At 37.5% G+C, this 27,204-nt stretch overlaps 1 protein-coding gene and 1 non-coding gene across 2 annotated transcripts; both read left to right on the top strand.

Moving 5' to 3' along the window:
* The first annotated feature begins 485 nt into the window (after nucleotides 1-485).
* LOC126001937 (radixin-like) lies at nucleotides 486-2,978 on the top strand. Its single transcript, XM_049769132.1, is given in 2 exon segments — nucleotides 486-1,521; nucleotides 1,523-2,978. Coding segments are annotated over 2 exon segments (1,797 nt in total). The 5' UTR covers nucleotides 486-541; the 3' UTR covers nucleotides 2,340-2,978.
* Nucleotides 2,979-23,984: 21,006 nt separating this feature from the next.
* On the top strand, nucleotides 23,985-24,091 carry LOC126003177 (U6 spliceosomal RNA). Its single transcript, XR_007493712.1, has one exon. It is a non-coding gene; the product is annotated as a U6 spliceosomal RNA (small nuclear RNA).
* The last annotated feature ends 3,113 nt before the right edge of the window (nucleotides 24,092-27,204 follow it).

Below are 27,204 nucleotides of genomic sequence, written 5' to 3'. Positions count from 1 at the left end.
CACTAAACCACAGTAAAAAATTAGCAAGGGAAGAGGCAAGTACGAAATTTTAGGTTCTTTAATAGAGGTGGGGGTAAAAAAATAAAAGACATCAAAGAACAGAACTGAAATATACCTGAAAGTGTGCTTGAGTAATGTCTCCTTTAAGTTACATGTGAAAACAAAAATAAAAACAAGTCCTTAACGACCTGAGAAGTGATTGACGCTAAACATAGGGAACAGAGCTGGGATCAGAAAGAAAAAGACTGAGCTAGGGCCGGCAGGGGGAGGCGGGGGGCGCGCGGGCCGCTTTCCCCCGGAGGAGCCGCCGGGCGGCCATATTGCGGAGGGTGCGGAGGGAGCTGTCGCGGTGACGGCGGTGCCTGGGCTCGCTCTCCGCTGCGCTCCGGCTCTCGCGCGCGCGGCCTCGTCTCTCCGTCGCGTGTCTCCGAGGCGCCTCGGCCGCTCCGCCGGCGGGAAGGCGCCGCTCGCTCCGGCCTGCGCACGAGTTAACAATTTATAAACGTGGAGATTTTTAAAGAAGTCAACAAAAAGAACAAAAATGCCGAAACCAATCAATGTAAGAGTGACCACTATGGATGCTGAACTGGAATTTGCCATTCAGCCTAATACAACTGGCAAACAACTTTTTGACCAGGTGGTGAAAACAGTTGGTTTGCGTGAAGTCTGGTTTTTTGGGCTGCAGTATGTGGACAGCAAAGGTTATTCTACATGGCTTAAACTAAATAAAAAGGTAACACAACAGGATGTTAAAAAAGAGAATCCTTTACAGTTCAAATTCAGAGCTAAATTCTTTCCTGAAGATGTTTCTGAAGAATTAATTCAAGAAATAACTCAGAGACGTTTCTTCTTGCAAGTCAAAGAAGCAATCCTAAATGATGACATATATTGCCCACCAGAAACAGCAGTGCTTTTAGCTTCCTATGCTGTCCAAGCCAAGTATGGAGATTATAATAAAGAGATTCATAAACCAGGATACCTGGCTAATGACAGACTGCTTCCCCAGCGTGTTTTGGAGCAGCACAAATTAACAAAAGAACAGTGGGAAGAAAGAATCCAAAATTGGCATGAAGAACATAGAGGAATGCTAAGGGAAGATTCTATGATGGAATACCTGAAGATTGCACAAGATCTAGAAATGTATGGAGTTAACTATTTTCAAATAAAAAATAAGAAGGGAACGGAATTATGGCTAGGTGTTGATGCTTTGGGTCTGAATATTTATGAGCATGATGACAAGTTGACTCCAAAAATTGGTTTTCCCTGGAGTGAAATCAGAAATATTTCATTTAATGACAAAAAATTTGTTATAAAGCCAATCGACAAGAAGGCACCTGATTTTGTATTTTATGCACCTCGTCTGAGAATCAATAAGCGAATATTGGCTTTATGTATGGGAAACCATGAACTGTACATGCGGAGAAGGAAACCTGATACTATCGAAGTACAGCAAATGAAGGCTCAGGCCAGAGAAGAGAAACATCAGAAGCAGTTAGAAAGGGCACAACTAGAAAATGAAGAGAAGAGAAATAGCAGAAAAGGAAAAGGAAAGAATAGAACGGGAAAAGGAGGAGCTAATGGAACGACTAAGGCAAATTGAAGAGCAGACAATGAAAGCCCAGAAAGAAGTAGAAGAACAAACTCGGAAAGCCCTAGAACTGGACCAGGAATGAAAACGAGCAAAAGAAGAAGCAGAAAGACTTGAAAAGGAGCGTCGAGCTGCTGAAGAGGCAAAATCAGCCATAGCAAAACAAGCTGCTGATCAGATGAAAAATCAGGAACAACTAGCAGCAGAACTTGCTGAATTTACTGCCAAGATTGCACTCCTAGAAGAAGCCAAGAAGAAAAAGGAGGAGGAAGCTTCTGAGTGGCAGCACAAAGCTTTGGCAGCCCAGGAAGACTTGGAAAAGACCAAAGAGGAGTTAAAGACAGTAATGTCTGCTCCACCTCCACCAGTTATTCCTCCGACAGAAAATGAGCATGATGAACATGATGAGAATAATGCTGAGGCTAGTGCTGAATTATCAAATGACGGGGTCATGAACCATAGAAGTGAGGAGGAACGTGTAACAGAAACACAAAAAAATGAGCGTGTTAAGAAGCAACTCTAGGCATTAAGTTCAGAATTAGCCCAAGCCAGAGATGAAACCAAGAAAACACAAAATGATGTTCTTCATGCAGAGAATGTTAAAGCAGGTCGTGATAAGTACAAGACTCTGCGGCAGATTCGACAAGGCAATACAAAGCAGCGTATTGATGAGTTTGAAGCAATGTGGGGACCCAAACTATATGCGTTGTTCCAGATGCGTTCTTGCCAAAGCAGTATAAAGCAAATGTAGGAAGAAAAAGCCTCCTTCCCTCATGAGCAGGTCTCTGGCACCTGACTTGGCCACTTGAATATAAAGACCTACCAAGACATGCCTGATGCTCTGAATGTGTATCTCCCAAGTCTAGAATTGCGGCAGATGGGTGAGTGTTCCCTCAACCAGGGCTTTTGCAGATGGTTCTTTCCACATCTCAGTATACTGTTGTTTTTCCCTTTCTAGCTAACTCTCTTTGTTGCTTTTCCTAAGGTAAGACCTTGGAAAGATGGGCATGGACCTGGGACTTCTGCATTGACTGAACCCTACAGTCCCAAGTCAGCATTCTTTTTTTTTTTTTTTTTACAGTACCATCCCCACCTCACCCTCAAATAAAGGCATCAGCTTTTCAGAATCTACTTTTTTTTTCTTTGCATGACTAGCTTATAAAGAGGGATATATGGAAAGAATTTTCAAGAATTTTTCACTAAAAAACAAAAGTATGTGACTTCTTTTGGGCTTAGAACTGAAAGCATACTCAAGTGATGTATGGCTCTGATCACTTTTTTGCACATCTGTGGAATCTGGAGGTATCAATGCCACATTCCCTTTCCTGTCTGGGCTGTTTGTATACTTGTATATAAATGTAGCAATAAATATATTCTAACATAAAAAAAAGACTGAGCTAGTAAACCTAATTAAAAAAAAAATCTAATTTCCACTTCCAGTATAGTGGAGAAGTTTCCTGGTCCAACTTGGCATGTAACACCAAGAGGAACATTCGTAATTCTAGTGCTGCAGTAAGACAAGAACAAACCAAATATTCATCTAATAGTTATGATTGTTTAAAGCCCTATGAAATAAACTAGGTAAAAATTAGTTCATGAATGGGGCATGATGCCAGTGAAATGAGAGGGTGAGAAAAGACACAAATCAAACACATTTTATAAAATGTAAAAGAAACTGTTGATATCATTGTGATACTTTGTAAGCAAGAGTTGGAGTTTAGAATGTGTAGAAAAATATGAGCAGACACTTCCTGTTCCCAGCTGTGATCTTTGTAAGGCTAAAACCTAGGAATGAGGACATTCCTAAGACTGTATCTTAGTAAGGAAATTATTTGGTTTCATATAGGATTCATGTGATGAGCCTATATTCTGTGTATCATCAGAAAGACTGATGACCATTAAAGATGTCATTGTATGAAGATATAAAGTATTTCAGGCAAATTTCTTACACCTAGCTGTGGTTAACCACTTTAATAAAGAAGACACTTCTATTTGCCTTACCTCCAGATACACAAGTATTAATTCAAAAAGATATAGGGACAGCAAATTTTTAGCCAGGCAAGAAATATGCTTTAGAACAAACAGAGATAGAACAACAGATGAGATGCTTACCTTGTATTGCCATCAATGTTAAGTTCTTGGGCACCACATATAGTCCCCGAATCCCCATCAGCAGTAATCCCTGAGTGAGGGGTTATCAGGAAGCCCTGAATGCAGCTGGGTCTGTTTTCAGTAATTTAAATTAACATTCTACTAAAGTTTCTAGTCATTAAAGGCTGTAAAAAAAAAAAAGGCATACAATGGTTAGAGCAATAATTGAATGTGTAGAGTGTTTGCCTTGCATGTGATTGACCACCGTGGTTCAGAGAGAACCACCATGGTTCCTGAGAGCTCCAGGAATGATCCCTGTATGCAGAGTCAAGACTAAACCCTGAGCACCATTAGGTGTGGCCCCAAAATTAGAAAATATAAATTAAAATGTTTAAAAAAGAAAAAAGGCTTACATATAGGAAAATCAGAAAGAAAACTTTATTTATGTTTATGTAGGTAACATTTAAAACACAGCTAAAAGTCAATGTTTAGGGCCCAGAGAGATAGTACAGCGGCGTTTGCCTTGCAAGCAGCCGATCCAGGACCAAAAGTGGTTGGTTCGAATCCTGGTGTCCCATATAGTCCCCCGTGCCTGCAGGAGCTATTTCTGAGCAGACAGCCAGGAGTAACCCCTGAGCAACGCCGGGTGTGGCCCAAAAACCAGAAAAAAAAAAAAGGCAATGTTTAGGAAGTTTTAAGTAATAAAGATCAACTAACAAGAATCTGATACCTAAATATAGTACAGTGGGTAAGGCACTTGATTTTCATGAGGTCAATCAACCCCAGTTCAATTTTTGGTACTGCATAGGATCTACCATGTCCCACCAGGAGTGATCACTAAGCAGCAAACCAGGAGTAAGACCTGAGACCAGGGTACCACTAAGTGTAGCTAAAAAACAAGAATCCAAAAGTCTATATTACTATCAAATAAACAAAATTAATACTTGTAACAGTAGTATCAAGAAAAAGACTGTAGAAGAAATTAACAATAGAAAGTAATTATCTATGATAATTTGTGCTATATAAATGTTTGAAAATAACAAGAAGTTAAAGTTAAATGAAAATAGTAGCATTATCAATATAGGATAAATAAAAATAATAATTTTTAGAATAAATATGAGAGAACAGACAGAACCCATCCCTGAATACTACAAAACATTGTTGAGAGAAGTCATGGGATTAAATATTTTGAGGGACTGTGCCTTCCAAATAGTGCTCAAGAGTCTCAAAGGTCAATCCTAGTCACTATTAGCCAATTGGTTTATTGGTTCAACTCAAACACCCAAGTATGCAAAACTGCATAACTCCTACAGAGCGAGGGGTTACCCCGCCATCCCAAGCAGTGTTGTGGTACCAATTGGCATCTGGGATTCAATAATTTAACAGTTCTTGGAGCCAGAGCGATAGCATCGCCCAAAATCTCATATGGTCCCCTGAGCCTGCCAGAAACAATTTCTAAGCTCAGAGTCAGGAGTAACCCCCGAGACCCCCGAATTTAACAGTTCCTTAGAATAATAAATGCACATCTATCATATGTTCCATGCATTCTGCATGTGATATTTTATATTATACAATATTTATATATATTAACATTCTACTTAAGTTTCTAGCCATTACAATACTGTAAATAAGCACATGATAGTCTTTTAATTGCAATCTTCTTTTTCTTTCTTCCTTTATTTAATAGAACAGGGCAGTTTTTCAATCTGACAGCTCCTTGCAATTCTCATTGTCAATGCTTATCTTCATTTTATTCTCCTATATGTGGAAGAGATGGTGTTGGCTATTTTTCTCCATGCTTTGCAGGCTGCATAAAATCTAAAAAAATAAAGGGAAAGAAGGTAGATATTCTACTTATATGTCATCCTTTCTGTTAAGAGTTTAAGCTTAAAGGTGGTAGTTTTGTTTCTCTAGATTGCACCCCTCCTTTTTTTCCCCAAATTTTTTAAATTTACAAAAAGAAAAAAAATTGATTAGAAGGGTTTATAATACTTTAAAAATCAAAAAAGGCATGCAATGCTTAGAGCAATAATACAATGTGTAGGGTGCTTGCCTTGCATGTGACTGACCACCCTGTACCCCATATGGTTCCTGAGAGCTCCAGGAATGATCTCTGTATGCAGAGCCAGGAGTAAACCCTGAGCACCAATAGGTGTGGCCCCAAAATTAGAAAATATAAATTAAAATAAAAAAAAGGCTTGCATATAGGAAAAGCAGAAAGAAAATTTTATTTATGTTTATGTAGGTAACATTTAAAGCACAGCTATTAAACCATTCTCACATCCCTGGGATGAAACCCACTTGGTCATGATGTATAATATTTTTGATGTGCTGTTGAATTTGGTTTGCTAAAATTTTGTTAAGGATTTTTACATCCTTGTTTATTATTGAGATTGGTCTGTCGGGCTGAGGCGAGTCTTCCCAGTCTGGAGACTGGATAAAGCTGACTCTGCTGGGCCCCTTAAGCACCGCAGACATTTTGAGGCCTCCCCCGGCTTGCTTCAGTCTGGAAACTTTGATCCTCTCTGGCATTCATCCCCTTAGGGCTTGCTTTGGCTGAGATGCATCTTCCCAGGCCAGAGACGGGATAAAGCCTACTCTGCTGGGCTGCTTAAACCCACCGTGGCCCCGCACTCCACCTAGCCAATGAATACCACCACAACGTGTAGAAAAACCCACAATACAAGAGATTGGTCTGTAGTTTTCTTTTTTGGTGTTTCTTTGTCAGCTTTGGGAATAAGCATGATATTAGCTTCATAGAAGGTTTTAGGGAGAGTTCCTGTCTTTTAAATATTTTGGATGATTCTAAGGATCAGTGGTAGTAACTTTTCTCTGAATGCTTGATAAAATTCACCTGTTCCTAGACTTTTGTTCTTGGAGAGTATACCAATTACTGTTTCAGTCTCCTTTCTTGTGATTGGTCTGTTTAAGCTTTCCACTTCCTCCTCATTAAGTATTGTGAGATGATATTTTTCCAGAAATCTGTCCATTTTCTAGGTTCTCTAGTTTAATTGAGTACAGTTATTCATAATAAGCTCTCACAATGTTTTGGATTTATTGGGGTTCTGTTGTAATCTCTCCCCTTTTAATTTCTGTTTCTATTTATTTGAGTATTTCCCCCTTTTTTCCTTTTGAGTCATGCCAGTGGTTTTTCTATCTTGTTTATTCTTTAAAAAAATAGCTCCTGGTCTCATTAATTCTTTGGTTATTTGTTTTTTTGTTTGTTTTTGGTGTTTGGGCTACACATGGTGATGCTCAGAAGTTACTCCTGGCTCTGTGCTCAGAAATCGCTCCTGGCTTGAGGGGCCATGGGATGCCAGGGACTGAACAGATGTTCATCTTGGATCAGACATGTACAAGGCAAATGCCCTACCACTGCGCTATTGCTCCTGTTCCTCATTAACTCTTTGTATTGCTTTCTTTATTTATTGCTTATTTCTGATCTAATTTTTATTATTTCTTTTCTTCTGCTTGTGTTTGGGTCCCTTTGCTGTTGGTTTTCAAGATGTTTAAGGTGTCTCTTTAGGTTCTTGATTTTGTCATTTTCTTCTTTCCTAATGTAGGCCTGTATTGCTATTAGTTTACCCTTAATTACTGCTTTTGCTGTATCCCATAGATTTGGGCAATTCATTTCTTCATTATCATTGGTTTAAAGGAATCTCTTTATTTCTTCTTTTATTTGTTCTTTGATCCAGCTGTTGTTGTGCAGCATGCTGTTTAGTATTAAGGTATTAGATTTTCTCCATATCTTCTTTTCTTTCTTCAATCTTGATCTCTGTGGCATTGTGGTATGATAGGGTGATTGGTATAATTGTGACTTTATGTAGGTTAGACTTGTGTCCTAGAATGTGGTCTATCCTGAGGTAGTTCCATGTGCAGTTGAGAAGAATGTGTATTCCACTTTTTGAGGATGAAACGCTCTGTATACATCCATTAGTCCTAATTCTTCTAGCTTTCTCATTTAGAGCTCTATGTTTTTGCTAGTGTTCCAATTAGTGTATCTGTCTAGTAGTGAAAATGAGGTGTGGAAGTCTCCCACTACTATCAGATTTCTGTCCACATGTTTCTTTAAGTTTGTTTTTTTGTTTTCCAATGGTTTGTATAATTGTTTTCCATCCTTTACTCTGTGCCTATGTCTATCCTGAACTTTTAAATGTGTTTTCTTTTTTTTTTTTTTTTTTTGGTTTTTGGGCCACACCCCGTGACGCTCAGGGGTGACTCCTGGCTATGTGCTCAGAAAGTCGCTCCTGGCTTGGGGGACAATATGGGATGCCGGGGGATCGAACCGCGGTCCGTCCAAGGCTAGCGCAGGTAAGGCAGGCACCTTACCTCTAGCGCCACCGCCCGGCCCCAAATGTGTTTTCTACAGGCAGAAGATGTCCGGGTTTTGTTTCCTGATCCAACCTGCTACTCTGTGCCTTTTGATAGAGGAGTTTAGACCATTGACATTTAAGAAAACTGTTGACAGAAAGAGCCTTTGTGCCATTATATTGTGTAGAGTTGTTGTTGTCACAATTGGGTACTTGGTTTGTGTAATTGCTCTTTGAGTAATTAATTTAGGGTCATTTTGTTTAGTAAAAATATTGTGAGTTTGTTTTTGTCTGAGAATGTTTATAACCCTCCCTCCTATGTAAATGATAGTTTTGATGGGTTGTGGACTCTAGGTTGAAAGTTTCTTTCATTCAATAGTTTGAATATGTCACTCCACTCTTTTTCTTGCCTGCATTGTCTCAAATGGAAGATCTGAATTGATTCTTATGTTTTTTTCCTTTATACTTGAGGTTGTTTTTTATTTTAATCTCTCTTACTGCTTTATTATTTTTTTAACTTTACTGATTGATTGATTGGTTGGATTTTGGGCCACGTCCAATGGCACTCAGGGGTTCTGCTGGCTTCTGGCTTCTGTACTCAGAAATCTCCCCTGGCAGGCTGGGGAACCATATGGGATGCTGAGACTCACCAGGTCGCTCCCAGGTTAGCCGCATGCAAGGCAAATACCCTACTGCTGTGCTTTCTCTTCAGCTCCCATCCTGTACTGCTTTAAGAGTCCATCTCTGGGGCCAGAGAGATAGCATGGAGGTAAGGCATTTGCCTTATATGCAGAAGGTTGATTTTTCGAATCTCAGTATCCCATATGGTCCCCCGAGCCTGCCAGGAGCAATTTCTGAGCATAGAGCCAGGAGTAACTCCTGAGCGCTGCCGGGTATGACTCCAGAAAAAAAAAAAAAAAGAGTCCATCTCTCTCTCTGTATTTTTGCCATTTAGATCAGTACATATCTTGGTGTTGGTCTGTTATGGTCTATTTTTTTTGGCACTCTTTTTGCCTCTTGGATTTGTAGAGACACACTTTCCCAAAGTGCGGAAGTTCTCCTTTATTATTTTCCTCACTTTTTGTTGTTCTCCTTTCCCATTCTCTTCCCCTTCTGGTATTCCTATAATTCAGAGATTATTTCTCTTGACTTTGTTTATTACATATCTTACATTTTCTTCTAGTGTTTTGTCTTTCCTTTCTTTGCTGACTTCTTTATTACTACTGACTTGTAATTTGTCTTCAAGTTTGTCTATGTGATTCTCCACCTGTATAATTCTACTATTATGGCTTGCTAACAAGTTCTTTAGTTCCTTCAGTTCCAATTATATGGATTCTCTCATCTTCTGAAAGAGATCTTCTTTGTGTTGGTTAAATTGTTCACATACAGATTTATTAATTTTTCAGGCTAGTGACTCCTTGATTTCCATTGCTAAACCATTAAGTGTTGATTTTTGGTCCTCATCTATAAGGTTCAGGCATTTGGATGGACTTGGAAATTTGCAGGATTTCTCTCCATATTCTCCACTGTAAGCGTCTTAGTTTCCCCATTGATCTTTGCATTTAGTGGTTTGGAATGCTGGAGAATCAGGGTGTTTAAGAAAGTGAATTATTGAATTGCTTGTATAAAAAGTGGCTTGATGTGTATCTTCTTTAGAGGTTATTTTTCTAAACTAGCAAGGTTGTCTAAGTATGATAAAAAATAATGCATACCAGTTTATTGATTTATTCATCTAAATTTTGAGCTGTATATTTTCTAAGAGAAAGAAGTACTAAATCCAACACACCAGGTTCTCTATTATATAAATTGACATGATTTTGTTTGGATAAATGAGAGCTGATGGGAAGGAGGGGGGTTTCAGTAATGGCACTGGAACCCAGAAAGAGGCTGAGAGAAAGCAGGAATGAAGGCCCTGTTTGTGCTTGGTGGAGAGGATTAGGGGGCTTCCTTGTTTCCACCCAGACACAGACCTGACTGTCCCCAGGAGACAATCAACAATGGCACTGGGACCTGGAAGGAGGCTGAGAAAAGACCCAAAAAAGACATTCCCGTTTGCCTTTAGTGGAAGGGATTAAGATGTGGGGTCCCCCTTTTTTCCTCCAGATACAAACCTGGTTGGCCCCAAAAACCAGATGATCAGTGATGGCACTGGAACCCAGAAGGAGGCTGAGGAAAGGCTGAAAAAGAAGGCCCCATTTGTGCTTGGTCTAGATGTCTTTTTAACATTAGCCTGTGTTCCTTTCACCATGCAGGAACTTTCTAATTTGATGTACTTTCATTTGGTCATTATTGTTTTTGTTGCCTTTACCAAAGGAATCATATCATTCATATGATGTTGTTTTACTATAGCAATAGCTTCTCTGTGCAGAAACTTTTTAGTTTGTTTTTCCAATGTATAGTCTTGCTTTTGCTTTCCCTGCAAAGTTGTAGAATTGATTCAACAATGAAACTGCTGATGTCAATATCATTTCATATATATTTAAATCTGTTAGTTATTTTATTATCCCATCAAGCCTAAAACATTTTTTCTTTTATTGCTAATGTCTGTTTTTAGTAAGATTAGTTAAACATTTGCCACTTTATAATAATAAATAGGAAATCTTTCTCTAATGTTCTCCCATATATCACTATTAATTATGACATATTATAAAGTTTTTATACTAAATACAAGCAACAGTGGGATACTCTTCTAATTTTAAATTTGTAAATGACATCTCAAACTGATTAACATAACATTGCCATTGATATAAATGTTTACAATATAATCATATGCAAATCAGAAGTATATGTCAAACAACCTTCATATCCTGAAACTTTTTAAAATAATATTTTAATGTTGTAGAGTATCAATTCAAAGAAAAATATAGTTGTGTATACAACTTTAGTTAAATATTTAAATAATTTTGAAAATATGTATGGGGAAATAGTAAAATAATAGATATAAATAAATAGTATAAATAGGTATAAATTAATGTAAACATTTAAGAATATTTTTATTTAAATACCATGGTTACAAGGTTTTTCTTTTATTTTGGGGTCACACACAGCAGAGCTCAGGGGTTACTCCTATCTCTGAGCTCAGAAATCCCTCCTGGCAGGCTCAGGGGACCATATGGGATGCTAAAAATCAAACCTTCCTGGGCTAGCCATGTGCAAGCAAACGCCCTTTCGCTGTGTTATCACTCTGACTCCCATACAGTTATTTTTTTCCACAGATAAAGTTGTTCATGATTGAGTTACAGTCACATAATGTACAATAACCTTCACCAGTGTGCATTTCCTGCCACCTATCAACAGTTTTCATCTCCTGATCCCCTCTTCCCTCCCACTCGCCTTACCCTCCTGCTTCTGGGAATCTCTCTCTCTCTGTCTCTCTCTCTCTCCTTTTTTGGCACTGTATTTGCACTACTGTTAATGAAGGATTCCAGGCATGTCCCTTTCATAGTAGACACTTCTCTACTCTAACTGCATTCTCCATTATTTGTGACAAACTTCCTACCATTGACTAGTCTTCCTAATCCTCATTTCCATTGTCCATGGATATCATGCCCCCAGAATCACACATGAGTGAGATTATTCTATGTCTTCTTTTTTCCTCTTACTCATTTCACTCAGCATAATAATCTCCATGCCCATCTGTGCATAAGCAAATGTCATGACTATATTTTTTCTAACAGCTGCATAGTATTCTATTGTGTAGATGTACCACAGTTTGAGCTATTAACATTCTCTGTTGTAGGAGTGTACCAAAGATTGGAGGTGCACTATAGATTGCTTTTACTATTGTCCTCTTTGCAGGGACTTTGGCTTACATGAAACAATTTAGTGCCTCTATTTGGATTTCATTTGTGTTAAAGAAGTGTCTCCACACCATTTTCACTGTTGGCTCATCTATCCTCCTGCTGAGCAACTCCCTTGCTGTTTGTTTGTTTACCCAACTACATTATAGGCTTTCACCTTCTGTCTCTACAATAAAAGGCCATTCCTCTATTCTCTCTTTATTGTAGTGTAGTTCAGTATCTGGAGTACAAAGGGCACCTTTGTCTCACACCAAATTGTGTCTGTCTACTTCCTGGTAAACTTGATTTTTGCAGAGCACAGTAAAGAAACTTCTCTGTTACTACTACCTTGGTCGGAAATACATAGCCACACCCACAAAGTTATTTGTGTGGTTGTACACAAATAGCTTTAATAAAATTTCTTAGATTAATGACACTTTTTGTAAATAATTTTAATCAAGCATAATTATTTTCAGATAAAATACCTTGACTGATTATAATGAATGGCAAACTTAATGTGAAGATGCATAAAAAATTTAAGCTAGTTATTTTCTCTGCCATTATTGATTAAATATTTTCTCACAATAGACTTTGCTTTATGACTTCTAAGAGATTTACTGTCTTTGTTTTTCACAGGCATACTACAATTGTTCTTGCATTAATGTTGGATTAGTAACTGTAGACGAAGATGGTGAATTTATTGATGCTACAGCTGAAGAATGTGACTCCAAGTGTCATAAATTACCTTTTTTCATGGCTATTTTCTTTTCTATGATTATGTTTTCGGAATTATCTGGAGTTCCATGGGAACTGGTCATCCTCAGGTATTATTCAGAATTGTTATTAATTTTATTAATATGGGACAAGTTTTGGAAGATTTAGACTTTTGTAGCAAACGATTTACTTGTTTGTTTCAAACAGAAACTACTGGAGGAAAAAATTCTCAGTTTGCCAAAATTCATATAGATGTTCCACTACATATTTGAACTAATTTACTTGGATAAATTATCCTTTGCCTATGATTTAAAACTAAGTTTTCCAAGTACAGAAATATTTAGAATAATAAAGGCATAAAAATGATGACTCACTTGGCTATTAAAGTTTATTGACAACTTGCTTCTTCACAAGTCAACCTGACTATGAGAAAACACTGGTGTCACCAACAAAGGAATTTTATAATTTAAATATAATATTATTATTCTAAATTATACCAACATGTTATTTAAAATTTTTAATATGTGAAATATGTATTTATCTGTATCACAGTACCTCATTGTATCTTAAACACCTTAGTTATGAAGAACAGTTTATTTTTCCAAAGGAAACAGATAGGAATATGAATCAAAACAATAAAAAATATATCCAAAATTTATAAAATTTGAAGTAAGTGGAAGATAAAATGTAAACAAAATAATACAATGATATTGATGTTTCCTTTTTATTCATTCACTTGTGATTGACACTGAAAGTTTTAAGACCAATGAAACTTGCCTTCAAACTTTCTAGGGTTTAATTGTACAAGATAAACATAAACAAAAAAATACAGTGAATATTTAAATGTAACTTGATTAAAGCTTGAATCAGAACCAGGCAAGAAAGAGACCATTGGGCCCGGAGAGATAGCACAGTGGTGTTTGCCTTGCAAGCAGCAGATCCAGCACCAAAGGTGGTTGGTTTGAATCCCGGTGTCCCATGTGGTCCCCCGTGCCTGCCAGGAGCTATTTCTGAGCAGATAGCCAGGAGTAACCCCTGAGCACCGTCAGGTGTGGCTCAAAAACAAAAACAAAAACAAAAACAAAAAAAAAAGAAAGAAACCATTTCTATTTAAGTAAAATATGAAAGTATTACAGTATGTATAGCACTTGTGATAAGTTACAAAGCTTAATGATTTGTGGTGCTAGCATCTGGGCTCAAATTCTTTACTGGAATAGTATGGAGTGAAAACAAGAGTAAATGTGCGAATAATCTTGGCAAGGAGTTTGTTCTGACAGAAAAATTCATAAACTCTTTTATGTTGATGAAAGAGACATGACATTTAAGTTTGGTAAGGACCTGGCCAAATTAGGGCTTTCTTTGCCATGTTTTCTGTAGAGTAGGAGACTATCAAAAAATAGTCAATCCCTGGGGACTAGAGAGACAGCATGGAAGTAGGGCATTTGCCTTGCATACAGAAGACAGACAGTGGTTCAAATCCTCGCATCCCCCGTGCCTGCCAGGAGTAATTTCTGAGTATAAAGCCAGAAGTAACCCTTGAGTGCTGCCAGGTGAGACTCAAAAATCAAAATCCCAAAAAAAAAAGTCAACCTCAGGGCCAGAGCGATAGCACAATGTTAGGGCATTTCCCTTACACACAGTTGACCTGGGACAGACCTGGATTCAATTCCCAGCATTCCATATGGTCCCCTAAAACTACCAGGAGTGATTTCTGAATGCAGAGCCAGGAGTAACCTTTGAGCCTAGCGGGTGTGGCCCCAAAAATAAACAAATAGACAAAAAATAGTCAACCTCAAAAGTAACAATGGTCAAACATATATTTTAAGTAAAGCACTTTGAGGATTGTATATAATATAAAAAAGAAAATTCTTTAGAACTACTTCAAAATTTTATAGTGGTATCCAAAGTAGAAAAAACAGAGTTGAGAAATATTTTATTTGGCTAGAAGAGCAAGGTGTTGTCTGATATCCATGGCATGAAATAAGTATACATATTTTTGTCAGTGAAACAGAAGGAAATAATAATGAAGTTTCCATTCACATTTCTGGGGGAATAGTTAAGTGAAAAGTACCTTCAAACACAGTTTAAATTCAGGACATTATTAAAGGTGACCAAAAAGTCATATATAGCTATTGTCCAAATTAAAGCAAATTTGAAAGCTAATTTGTAGATTTATAAAGACATTAAGAATAATTACATGAAGATCTCAGTTTTGACATATATGAGAAGAAAGTAGCTCAAAGAGGAAAGTTCTGAGAAGAGAATGTAGTAGATAAATAGATAAATTAAGACAAATTTTTCTGTAAAGAATGAAAGACTTGTGGGAACATCCAGGTTCAGACATTGAAAATTTCAGGAACTATGAGAAAAACAAACTTATAAATAAATGCATAAAACTGAGCTTAAATGTTCCAGAGTGATAGTACAGCAACTAGGGCACTTGCCTAGCACATAGCAAGGTATAATAAACAGTACCCCAAAAAGCCCCTTGAGCCAGACAGGAGTGATTTTTTAGTGCAAACTAAGAGTAATCACTATTTCTGCTGGGTCCCAAACCAAAAACAAACAAAAATATTTGCATAATATTAATTATTAATATCTGTAGATTCAGTATCTATGCATTATCATGATTTACAAAGGATGTTTTTAAAATTCTTCTCTAAACCTCATGTCTTTCTTTGTGTTGTAATTCTATAAAAATGCTCTTGTTTTCAAATCTTGTATCAGACTTAACATTTACTGTTAGTCTTATTATTAAATATACATCATGAATTATCAAATGTTAGTTTTACTGTGAAATTCATGTTTTCCATTAAAATTTAAATATGCCTATTATCTTGGACTATATGTGCTTTAGAAAATCACTGAAATCATTCATCGTTTCATCTTTTATATATTCATTAGAGATTTATAATCCAATTAAAGATAGATAGCTACATCTTAAAAGCAAATTTTATATAATGCTCAGCTGTTTATATGTTCAGAGAGCACCAAAAATAGTATTCAAAGAAGAAAAGTACATATTCTAAATGAAGCAGAACGCTACGCCACAATTAGGTATATGATCAATCACTTCACACATATCAAAAATGCGTATTAAAACATGCATTTTAGGGGCTAAGAATATGATACAAGTGCTAAAGTTATGCCTGGCACATTTTGAGGTTCTGAGCTTGATACTCAGCACTGCAAGTTGTAGTACAAGTAGGACCCAAACAAGCTTGCCTAGCTCCTTTGGCACCTTTGACCTGTACTGGTAGGCTGAGAGCCGACAGAGGCACAGGCTAAGCTGGAAAAGAGCCCTTTTCAAAATACAGAAATAAAATAAAACATGAACTTTTCTTTAATAAATATTTTAATTTAAAATATATTATTATTATTATTTTATTTATTTATTTATTTATTTATTTATTTTTGGTTTTTGGGCCACACTGGGCGGTGCTCAGGGGTTACTCCTGGCTGTCTGCTCAGAAATAACTCCTGGCAGGCACAGGGGACCATATGGGACACCGGGATTCGAACCAACCACCTTTGGTCCTGGATCAGCTGCTTGCAAGGCAAATGCCTCTGTGCTATCTCTCCGGGCCCCATATTATTATTATTTAAATTTAGGCACCATACCCAGTAGTACTCAGGACTTACTCCTGAGTCTGCACTTAAGGATCACTCCTAGCAGGTTCAGGGGGCCATATGGGGTGGTAGAGATTAAACCCCAATTATCTGTGTGCAAGGCAAATACACTATCCATCCACTGTATAATTCATATGCTCATTTTTTATTTTAAAATTTCATCATGCTATATGGAATAGTTTAAAATATTACTTAACATACATATATATATGCTGTTTTAAGATGAGATATATATATATCTCATCTTAAAACAGCAGTAACAACCACAAAGGAAAGCAAACTACAAAACCAAAAATGTGGGCATATTATAAGGGATCCTGAGCATATTAGAAATATCTCATCTATTAATAGTCAAGGCCCAGGTAGAAGCAAGTTGAGGATAGAGAGAGTGACTGAAACTGCTTTACCCAGGAACTCAATCAAGTAGATATAAACAGGGAGGGAGGAGCATGAGAAGAAAAATGGAGACTACCTACGTCAACTTTCCAAGGCAGAGAAAGCCAGATTTAAAACAAAACCGAGTGTCTAAAAAATAAAATTCTATTAAAATTTTTAAAAAAGGAAAAATAATAATGGACTGTATTAGTAGGAAAAGAAGAAATTTGAACAATAAACCAGTAAATGAAGAAAAAGATAGTGGAAAGCTAGTATCTGCTTATTTTTAAGAGAAGATGAAAAAAGAGGGGAAAAGGAGGAAGTTGGAGAAAAGAGAATAACGAAGGAAAAGAAAGACAACACAGAAAATGTTGTACATAAGTATTTTCTCCTGATGAAGAACAGGTATTTTAAGGATAGTTGGCAAGGGTCAGACAGAGAGAAACAGGAATTATATATTTTTGTTTGTTTGTTTGTTTGTTTGTTTGTTTTTCGGTTTTTGGGTCACACCCAACAGCACTCAGGGGTCACTCCTGGTTCCACGCTCAGAAATCGTTCCTGGCAGGCTCTGGACCATATGGAATGCTGAGATTCGAACCACCATTCTTCTGCATGAAAGGCAAACACCTTACCTCCATGTTATCTCTCCGGCCCCAGGAATTATAGTTTTATAGAATTTTTTTTTAGATTCCACCATATTGATTTCTACCAACTATCTAAAGAGTCTTTGTCTAAGTGGTGAACAGGGGGAAAAAAAATCAATTTTTGAACTACAAAAATCTTAACTAAGAATGATATATTGATATTATATACTATTTGATTACAGGACTGCACCTGAAAAAAATTGTTTGCTAGCATTTGGTTTGAGTGCAGTGATAACGAAGCTATTTGGTAAGAATTTCAGCAAACATTGTTTTTTATTAAATTGTTCTACTCTTTGATATATATATATATATATATATATATATATCTATGTGTACATTTCAAATATCAAAAAAATAAATGAAATATCAAATAAAATAAGAATGGTAAACTGACACAAAAATAAATTGATAAATGAGTTTCAGAATTTAGAAAATAATATCTTATATAAAAATATATAAAATTTAGGGGCCAGAGTGATAGCACAGCAATAGGGCATTTGCCTTGCACAAGGCTGACCTAGGACAGACCTGGGTTCGATTCCCGGGGTCCCATATGATCCCCCAAGCCAGGAGCAATTTCTGAGTGCATAGCCAGGAGTAACTCCTGAGCATTACTGGGTGTGATCCTCCCAAAAAATAAATCTAAAAAACTATCTAAAATATAATGTCAAACACTTCCAACATGTTGCATGAAATAAACTATTATTTTCCACTAGAAAGAACAGTTTATATGATGAGAAATAATTTTTTTTGTTTTGTTTTATGGCCACACCCAGCGGTGCTCATGGGTTACTCCTGGCTGTCTGCTCAAAAATAGCTCCTGGCAGGCACGGGGGGACCATATGGGACACCGGGATTCGAACCAACCACCTTTGGTCCTGGATTGGCTGCTTGCAAGGCAAATGCCGCTGTGCTATCTCTCCGGGCCCGAGAAATAAATTCTTATCAAATTATTTGATAAACTGATACAAAACACTTTCTAACTTGTTGATTACATGCTTGGAAATTACCTAGACAATTATTTTTAAATATTTCATCAACAACTTTCAATCTGATATTTTTAAGGATTTATAGGCAAATCACAGATTAGTTTTGTATAATGTAGGGTAATTTTTATTTCAGAATTTCTTAGAATGGTAACAATTAGCTGTTATATCTACATATTAGCATATTAGGAACCCTATTCAAGGAAACTGATTCAAAATAAAGAAACAAGATTGGTGAGAAGCGAAGAGATAGTGTAGTAGTTCAGACACTTGTCTTGCATATGGCCACTTTGTGTTCAATGCCTGGCATTACATATGGCCCCCTAAGCACAATCAGGCATAATCTTTAAGCACAGAACCAGAAAAATACATTTTGCACCATACAGGGTGGACCAAACACTAAAAGAAGAAAAGCAACAAGCTAGAACTGGATTAAAGTTTGAAAGACTAATTATATATTGAATAAAGATACTGGAAAATCTGAAGGTAGATATCATGGTGATGAGAGAAATCATTCAATAGGCAGATCAATATGTGGGGTTAAAATTAGCTTAAAATGAGAACATTCTATATCAGACACTAAAATAAATTTTTTACTTTAATTTTGTATTTAAAGCATTGTGATTTACAGTTATTCATAATTGTGTTTTAGACATACAATGTTTCAGTATCACCAGTATCAACTTCACTCCATCAATGATCCCAGAGTCCATCCCTTACCCCACCGTCCCAGGCCCAGCCTGCCATCATAACAAAAACTTTGAGGGGCATTCGCTATACCCCAAGTTAGTACTGGCTCTGCAGTCAGAAACTACTACCAGGCTTGCGGGACCATATGGGAAGTTGGGGATTGAACCCAGATAGGTAGTGTGCAAGGCAAATGCTTACCCACTGTGCTATCACTCTGGTCTCAACAAAAATATTTTAAAGCTTAATTGTTAAAGTTTCGGTCTCCTGATTTCAGTGTTGTAGACTGTGATTTTGATATATAGTTCTGTACTTTCCTATGTATAGTTCTGTATTTTCCAATGTAGCAATATTGAAGATCCTAGTATATTGAGTGAGAATGCATTGTTAGAAGGGTCACTTCAGATAGCATACAAGTGTTTCTCAGGAAATAGGAACAGTCTGAATTTGGGAAAGTTACAAATATTCTAAAGGCTGAATAATTTTAGATATTTTTTCTCTGAGTAAATAATAACTTGATAGACGATATGTATACATTGCACCACATTTTTAGTGACTGAAAATTTCAATATGAAATGCTATGAAAGTGGTTCACAAAAATGAGTAATTCATATTAATGGAAATTATGGAATTTTTTTGTTTACTAATTTCTGTTTGAGGGTCACATCCATTGATCCTCAGGACTTGGTCCTAGCTCTATTCAGGAATCACTCCCAGCAAGTTCGGAGGATCACATGGGCTTCCAATGATCAAACCTGGGTTGGCCAAGTACAAGGGAAACACTCTACCCATTGTGCTCCACTCCCTTAGTCTTTCAGTTTTAAATGCTTTCTCCCAATATTTTGATAAAAATTATTATGGGACTTGGACTATTCTTTGACACAATAAAGAACATATGCCAAATGCAAGAGATCTTGTATCTTACTGATCTCAAACTTCCAATGATATATAAAGTATTCATATGATGTTGACTGAAATTTTAGTAACCTGCCTGCTGGACTATTAAAAAAATAAATTTTGATATCGGGGGGGGGGGGGAATGGGTGGAAATATGTCAGCAGCTGTACCGGCTGCTACAGCAGCAGGGCTGGAGAACCTGGTGATGCAGAGACCAGCTTGGTTCCTTAAATCCCTGAGAAGCACCTGAAATTCCAGAGCCCAGCGACTGGGCAACCGTCTCCAGTATAGAAAACACCAACCATCACTGGATTGAATAATCAAGCTCCTAGGGATATTGCTAGAGAAAATCGTGGCAGTGGTGAAACAGTGAGTGGCACTCTAATAGTGTCCTAACTTTGTCATGGAAGACTAGAGCTCTAGAGAGCCAGGCAGGCCCATCGCCAGGCCAAACTCAAGGGACCCGGACTTTAGAAAGTGCAGTTGAGGGACGGGTAAGCAGGAAAGGAAACTAGAGCTTTGGAGAGAACTGTGGGTCCAACTCCACAGCCAAGCTGTGTAGGATGTGGACATTAGAATCCCGCAGAGTCATTGAGGGAGCACAGCTAAGCAAGCAAGTAGGGCCTTGTGATCTGACAGCTGTGAGAGGGCTACCGACAGACAGCTAGCCAGCCTTAGTAGTGAGGCCTGGGAGCTGGTCTTTTTGTGGGCATCTTTCATCCAACCCAGTCCTATTTCCGGGGCACCTAAGGTAAGGGCCTTAGTCCCAGCCAGCATTTTCAATTAACATTCCTGAACCTCAACAAAAATTTGGCCTTGAGACAGGCAAGAGCAGAGAGCAGCAAGTTGTGGTGATGGGCAGCTTTTGGAATCAAAAGGGTTAAAGTGCCTAGAAATGAGTATGGCTGCTCCACATCGCTGTATGGCCTCACATTTCTTCTAGTCAAAGAGCCTCACCACAAAAGATAATAAATAATAAATAAATAAACAACCCGCAAAACACTATCAAACTGCAAAGTCACAACAGGAAGGCAGCATAGAACCCCATCACACCTAGTGAATGAAAATGGCAGTTATGAGAACCCAACTAACGTCAGCCATCTATATACCCTCTCTGATAAGGACTTTAGAGAGGAAATGTGGAAGATGTTCAAAGAACTCAAAAGAAACCATAGATAAGACAGCCAATATGATTCAAAAGAATATGAGAGTAGAAATGAGAAAACTAAACACAAATATGACAGAAATGAAAAACTTGGTAAGCAAAGTAAAAAATTCACTGGGAGATTTTTACCAACAGAGTAACAGCTGCTAAGGACAGGATTAGTGAGCTGGAAAATGAGCTGCATAACATCTCCATACAACAGGAGAAGTTGGAAGAGCCTTAAAATAAGTGAACAGAAGATAGAAAAATCCTCAAAGTAAATGAACAGAACAGACAGACGTCAATAAGGCTTTGGGATAAAGTCAACAAAAATAATAAGAATCACAGGGGTCCCCGAGAGACAGGAAGAAAACCCCCATGAAGAAGCAACAGTCAAAGAAATTATTGCTGAGAAGTGCCTTGAGATGAAGAATGTATGCACCCACATTCTGGATGCCCAGATTACCAGCTAAAAGACCCAAATAAAAGCACCCCAAGGCACATCCTAGCCATAATGATGCAAACCACAAATACAGATAAAATACTGAAGGCAGAAGATCAAAAAGGGAAATAGCATACAAAATAGCATCTTTAAGATTCTTGGCACTTTTTCACAAGCTTCCTCTAGGCTTGAAGACAGTGGTAAGATATAGTGAAAAAAAGTAATGAAATGAATTCAGTTAAATGAATGCCTCACCACAAATAATTTACACAGATACTCTTTCTCAGGTGTGGAGAAAGGATATAAAACTTCACGGATTAAAAAAAATGCCTAGAAACTTTACAGACTCAAAGTCAATCTTAAAAAAGAACTAATGGGTCTACTTTAAGATAACACAAATCATATAAACACACCAAACATTTAAAAAAAAAAAGCACAAATCCCATGACAATCATGTCTCAATGTCAAAGTACTAAATGCACTAATTAAAAGACATAGAGTAGGATGGACTGTGGTTCGATTTCCCAGCGTCCCAAGCCCGGGGCAATTTCTGAGTGCTTAGCCAGAAGTAACCCCTGAGCGTCAAAAGGGTGTGGCCCAAAAACAAAAAACAAACAAACAAAACAAAACAAAACAAAAAGATGTAGAGTGGCAAAGTATATCAGAAAAAAAGAAAACAAGATTTTGCTGCCCACAAGAAACATATTTGATTAGTCAGAGCAAACACAGATTCAGAGTTAAAGATTGGAAATAATCCTTCAAGCAAATTAATCCTTTAAAAAGGCTGGGGTAGCCATACTAATATCAACTGACACAGACTTCAGGCTCAAAAAAGTTACAAGAGACAGAGAAGTCATATCTTAATGATCAAGGGGTATATACAATAGGAAGAAATCATACTCCTAAATATATATATGCAACCAATAAGGGGCCAGCAAGATACTTAAAACAACTGCTAATAGATTTCAAGAAAGACATCATTAGCAACAAAATAGTAACAGGAGACTTCAACACCTTCCTGTCACCTTTATTTTATTTTATTTTACTTTTGGTTTGGGTACCACACCTTGTGGCGCTCATGGGTTACTCCTGGATATGTGCTCAGAAATCACTACTGGCAGGTTCAGGGGACCATATGAATGTCGGTGATCAAAACTAGGTCAGCCAGTGTAAGGCAAATGCTCTACCTGCAGTGCTATCACTCCATTACCTCCCTGTCACCTCTTGATAGATCATCCAGGCTAAAACTCAACAAGGATATACTATTTTTGAAGAAAGAAATGGAAAAGAGTGGTTCAGCTTATATGTGTGTAAATAGATCTATATATTTTTTTCAATCCCCAAAAGTTGACTACACTTTCTTCTCCAATGCTCATGAGATGTTCTCCAAGGAAGACCACATTCTGGGCCATTAAACATACCTTCAAAATCAAGAGGATAGAAATAGTATCAACTATCTTTCCAAATAAGATGCACACAGAATAGAAGTTGATTGTAAACAGCAAAACAGAAATAACTTCAATATCTGAAAATTAAACAGCACACTGCTGAACAACGGTGGATCAGAGATTAAATTAAAAAGGAAACCAAAAGATTCTTGGAAACAAATAAGAATGAATGCAAGAATTATCAAAATTTGTGTGATGCAGCAAAAGTGGTATCAAGAATAAAATTTTTAGCTTTCAACCATTCATCAGGAAAAAAAAATCAAAGGCCTAGTTATATAATTTAATGGCACAGCTTAAATAATCAGAAAGGTGACAGCAAAATAAGTTGAAAGTAGGTAGGCTAAAAGAAGTGATAGGACTTACAGCAGAAATTAATAAATTTGACATCCAAAAAACAATCCAAAAGATCAATAAACACAAGTTATTTGAAAAAATAAATCTGATGGCCAGAGAGATAGCATGGAGGTAAGGTGTTTGCCTTTCATGCAGAAGGACGGTGGTTCGAATCCCGGCATCCCATATGGTCCCCATGCCTGCAGGGGCGATTTCTGAGCATAATGCCAGGGGTAACCCCTGAGCGCTGCAGGGTGTGACCCCAAAACCAAAGAAAAAAAAGAAAAAATATATATGATGGATAAAACTTTAGCAAGAGTCAGAATGAAAGGGAGAGAAAAAAATTAAGGCAGAATAATACATGAAAAGGGAGATGCCACTAAAGATATTACAGAAATTCAAAGGGTAGTCAAAGATTACTTTCAGACTCTTTATGCCACAAGACAAGAGAACCTGAAAGAAATGGAATAAATGTTTAGACTACAATAATCTTCCAAGGTTGAACCAAGATGATCTGCAATACCCAAACTGAGCTATCAAGATTGAGAAAATTGAAATGGTAGGTAAAAGACTTCCTGGAAATAAAAGCTCAGGCCCAGATGAATTCATTAGCAAATTCTTTGAAACTTTTAAAGAAGATGCAATACCATTACTTTTCAAGCTCTTTAAAGAAATTGAAGAAAAAGAAACACTCCCAAATAGTTTCTATGATGCTAACGTCACCCTCATACCAAAAGTAGTTAGGGACATCACAAAAGGAGAGAGAATTATAGGTCTATCCTTAATAAACATGAATGCAAATATCCTCAACAAAATACTAGCAAAGAGAATCCAACAACTCAAGAAGGTTATACACCATGACCAATTAGCATTTCACAAGATCCAGCACCTATTTATGATTAAAAACTCCCAACAAGTGCTCGCTTCGGCAGCACATATACTAAAATTGGAACGATACAGAAAAGATTAGCATGGCCCCTGTGCGAGGATGACATGCAAATTCGTGAAGCATTCCATATTTTAAAAATAAATAAATAAAAAAACAACTCTCAACAAGATGGGGATTGAATGAATTTTCCTCAATATTCTCAAAGCCTAAATTTACCACAAACCATTATAAGTATTGTACTAAATGGGGAAAAAACTAAAATTCTTTCCTCTAAGACTTGGCACTAGGCAAGGTTTCTTCCTCTCACCACTTCTATTCAATATAGTACTGAATGTACTTGCCATCTCAATTAGAAAAGAAAAGGATGTCATGGGAATTCACATGAAAGCTCATCACATAGAGTGATGAGTGCAGTTGGAGACTTGACTACACTGAAAACTATCATAACAATGTGAATGAATGAGGGAAGTAGAAAGCCTGTCTCGAGTACAGGTGTGGAGGAGGGAGATTGGGAAATTGGTGGTGGGAATGTTGCACTGGTGAAGGGGGGTGTTCTTTACATGACTGTAATCATACAACTATAATCATATTTGTAATTATGGTGTTTAAATAAAGATAAATTATAAAAAAAGAAAAAGAAGTGATGCACTTACTGTTTGCAGATGACAAGATACTGTATCTAGAAAATCCTAAAAAGTCTATAAGAAAAGCTTCTAGAAAAAAATAGACATGTATAGTTAAAGTATCTGGCTACACAATATGCAAAAAATTCAAGATTTTCTATATACAAAGAGTAAAGAGGAGAAAATATATTAAAAATAATCCCATTCACAATTTTGCCTCAGAAAATTAAGCACCTTGGAGTAATTTTTTTTTTTTTTTTTTTAGTTTTTGGGTCACATCTAGCGGTCCTCAGAGGTTACTCCTGGCTCTGTGTTCAGAATCGCCCCTGGCAGACTTGGGGTACCATATGGATGCCAGGAATCAAACCACTGTGACAAAGTTCTGGGTTGGCCAAGTGCAAGGCAAATGCCCTATCATTGTGCTATCTCTTCAGCCCCAAGTAATTTGTTATATTTGATTAATATAGAGATTATTATTTCTTTTTTTTTTTGATTTTTGGGCCACACCCGGTAACGCGCAGGGGTTACTCCTGGCTATGTGCTCAGAAGTTGCTCCTGACTTGGGGGACCATATGGGACACCGGGGGATCGAACCGCGGTCCGTCCAAGGCTAGCGCAGGCAAGGCAGGCACCTTACCTTTAGCGCCACGGCCCGGCCCCGAGATTATTTCAAGTGTAATGAATTAGAGGGAGAGAGAGACATAGAATAATATCACTCGGGCCCGGAAAGATAGCACAGCGGCGTTTGCCTTGCAAGCAGCCGATCCAGGACCAAAGGTGGTTGGTTCGAATCCCGGTGTCCCATATGGTCCCCCGTGCCTGCCAGGAGCCATTTCTGAGCAGACAGCCAGGAGTGACCCCTGAGCACTGCCGGGTGTGACCCAAAAACCAAAAAAAAAAAAATAATATCATTCATTTGTGGGATATGAGTAGAAACAAAAAGAATATGGTAATAATATCCAGAAACAATGGAGATATGGATCAGAAGGACCAGTATATGGTAGGAAGCTTGCCATAAATAATGGAGCAGTGCAGTTAGGGCAGAGAAGGGACCACTATGACAATGATAGTTGGAACTGATCACTTTGGACTAAAACAGATTGCTAAGAGGATATCCATGATACATACCCTTCATTAAAAAATAGTGCAAACATCTGTATCATAAAGTGGGGAGAATAAGAGAGAGAAAGAGAGAGAGAAGTAAAATATATACCGAGAGCCAGGCAGAAAGAAGGGGGGAGGGGGGAGGAAAACTGGGGAAATTGCCGGAGTGAAACGTGCACTGGTGAATGGTGCTATTGTATGTTTGAAACTCAGTCATAAACAATTTTATAACCATGGTGCTTAAATAAAGAAAAAATTACATTTAAATTTAAATTGTATTATAGAATTGTTGAAGTACCCATTAAATAACAATAAACACAACATTTTTTATTTATTTATTTTTGGGGTTTGGATCACACCCAGCAATGCTCAGCGGTCACTCCTGGCTCCAGGCTCAGAAATCGCTCCTGCAGGCTCGGGGGACCATACGGGATGCCAAGATTCGAACCACCGACCTTCTGCATGCAAGGCAAATGCTTTACCTCCATGTTATCTCTCCAGCCTCACACAACATATTTTTATTAGGTTTTTAGGCCACTCCTGATAATGCCCAAGACAGATAATCCTGTCTCTGTGCACAGTGATCACTCCAGGTATTAACATGGATGAGCTGCATGCAAAGCAAGCCTAATACCCCCTGCATTATCTCTCCAACCCCAGTACAACATTCTTTAAAGATAATTCTAGGGTTAGAGAGATAGAGAGAGAGAGAGAGAGAGAGAGAGAGAGAGAGAGAGAGAGAGAGAGAGAGAGAGAGAGAGAGAGAGAGAGAGAGAGAGAGAGAGAGGTATAGTATAGGTGTTAAAGCAATCTCCTTACATGCAGCTGATTCTGGTTTCTATCAGTACCACAAGTGGTTCTCTGAGCACCTTCAGAAGTGATTACTGAGAAAACAGCCAAAAGTATTGCTGGGTGTGGCTCAAACTCCCATATTAAAAGAAAATGAGATTCAACTTAATTTTATTCTTACAAAGATAAGAATTTTACAATAACGTTCAGTCATGTCCAGTCATTGTAATCCTATATAAAAGTAAATCCTTAGATCAGTTTCATATAATCTTCAATAAGTTTCTTAGGTAAGCTTCATTTATTAGTCATAATGATTAAAATGTACATGTGGAGCCGGAGAGATAGCATGGAGGTAAGGCGTTTGCCTTTCATGCAGAAGGTCATTGGTTCGAATCCTGGCATCCCATATGGTCCCCTGAGCCTGCCAGGAGTGATTTCTGAGCGTGGAGCCAGGAGTAACCCCTGAGCGCTGCCAGGTGTGACCCCCCCCCAAAAAACCCAAAAAATAATAATAAATAAATAAAAATAAATAAAAAATGTACATGTATAAATGTAATTTTAGGAGAAAAATAATTTTTCAATCTATGTTTACATGGTTAATTTAGGATCACTACTTTCACTTAACAGGGACTATACCAGGACCAATACTTATTAAATCAATAGCAGAATTCTCTTGCATTTTTCGCAATATTGATAACTCCGAAACTCTAGGAAATTGTTGGATGTTTAAC

Source organism: Suncus etruscus, chromosome 2 (genome assembly GCF_024139225.1).
Source record: "Suncus etruscus isolate mSunEtr1 chromosome 2, mSunEtr1.pri.cur, whole genome shotgun sequence".
Lineage (NCBI taxonomy): Eukaryota > Metazoa > Chordata > Mammalia > Eulipotyphla > Soricidae > Suncus > Suncus etruscus.
The sequence above is the reverse complement of the archived record's forward strand: the minus strand, read 5'-3'. Positions and strand labels throughout refer to the sequence as shown.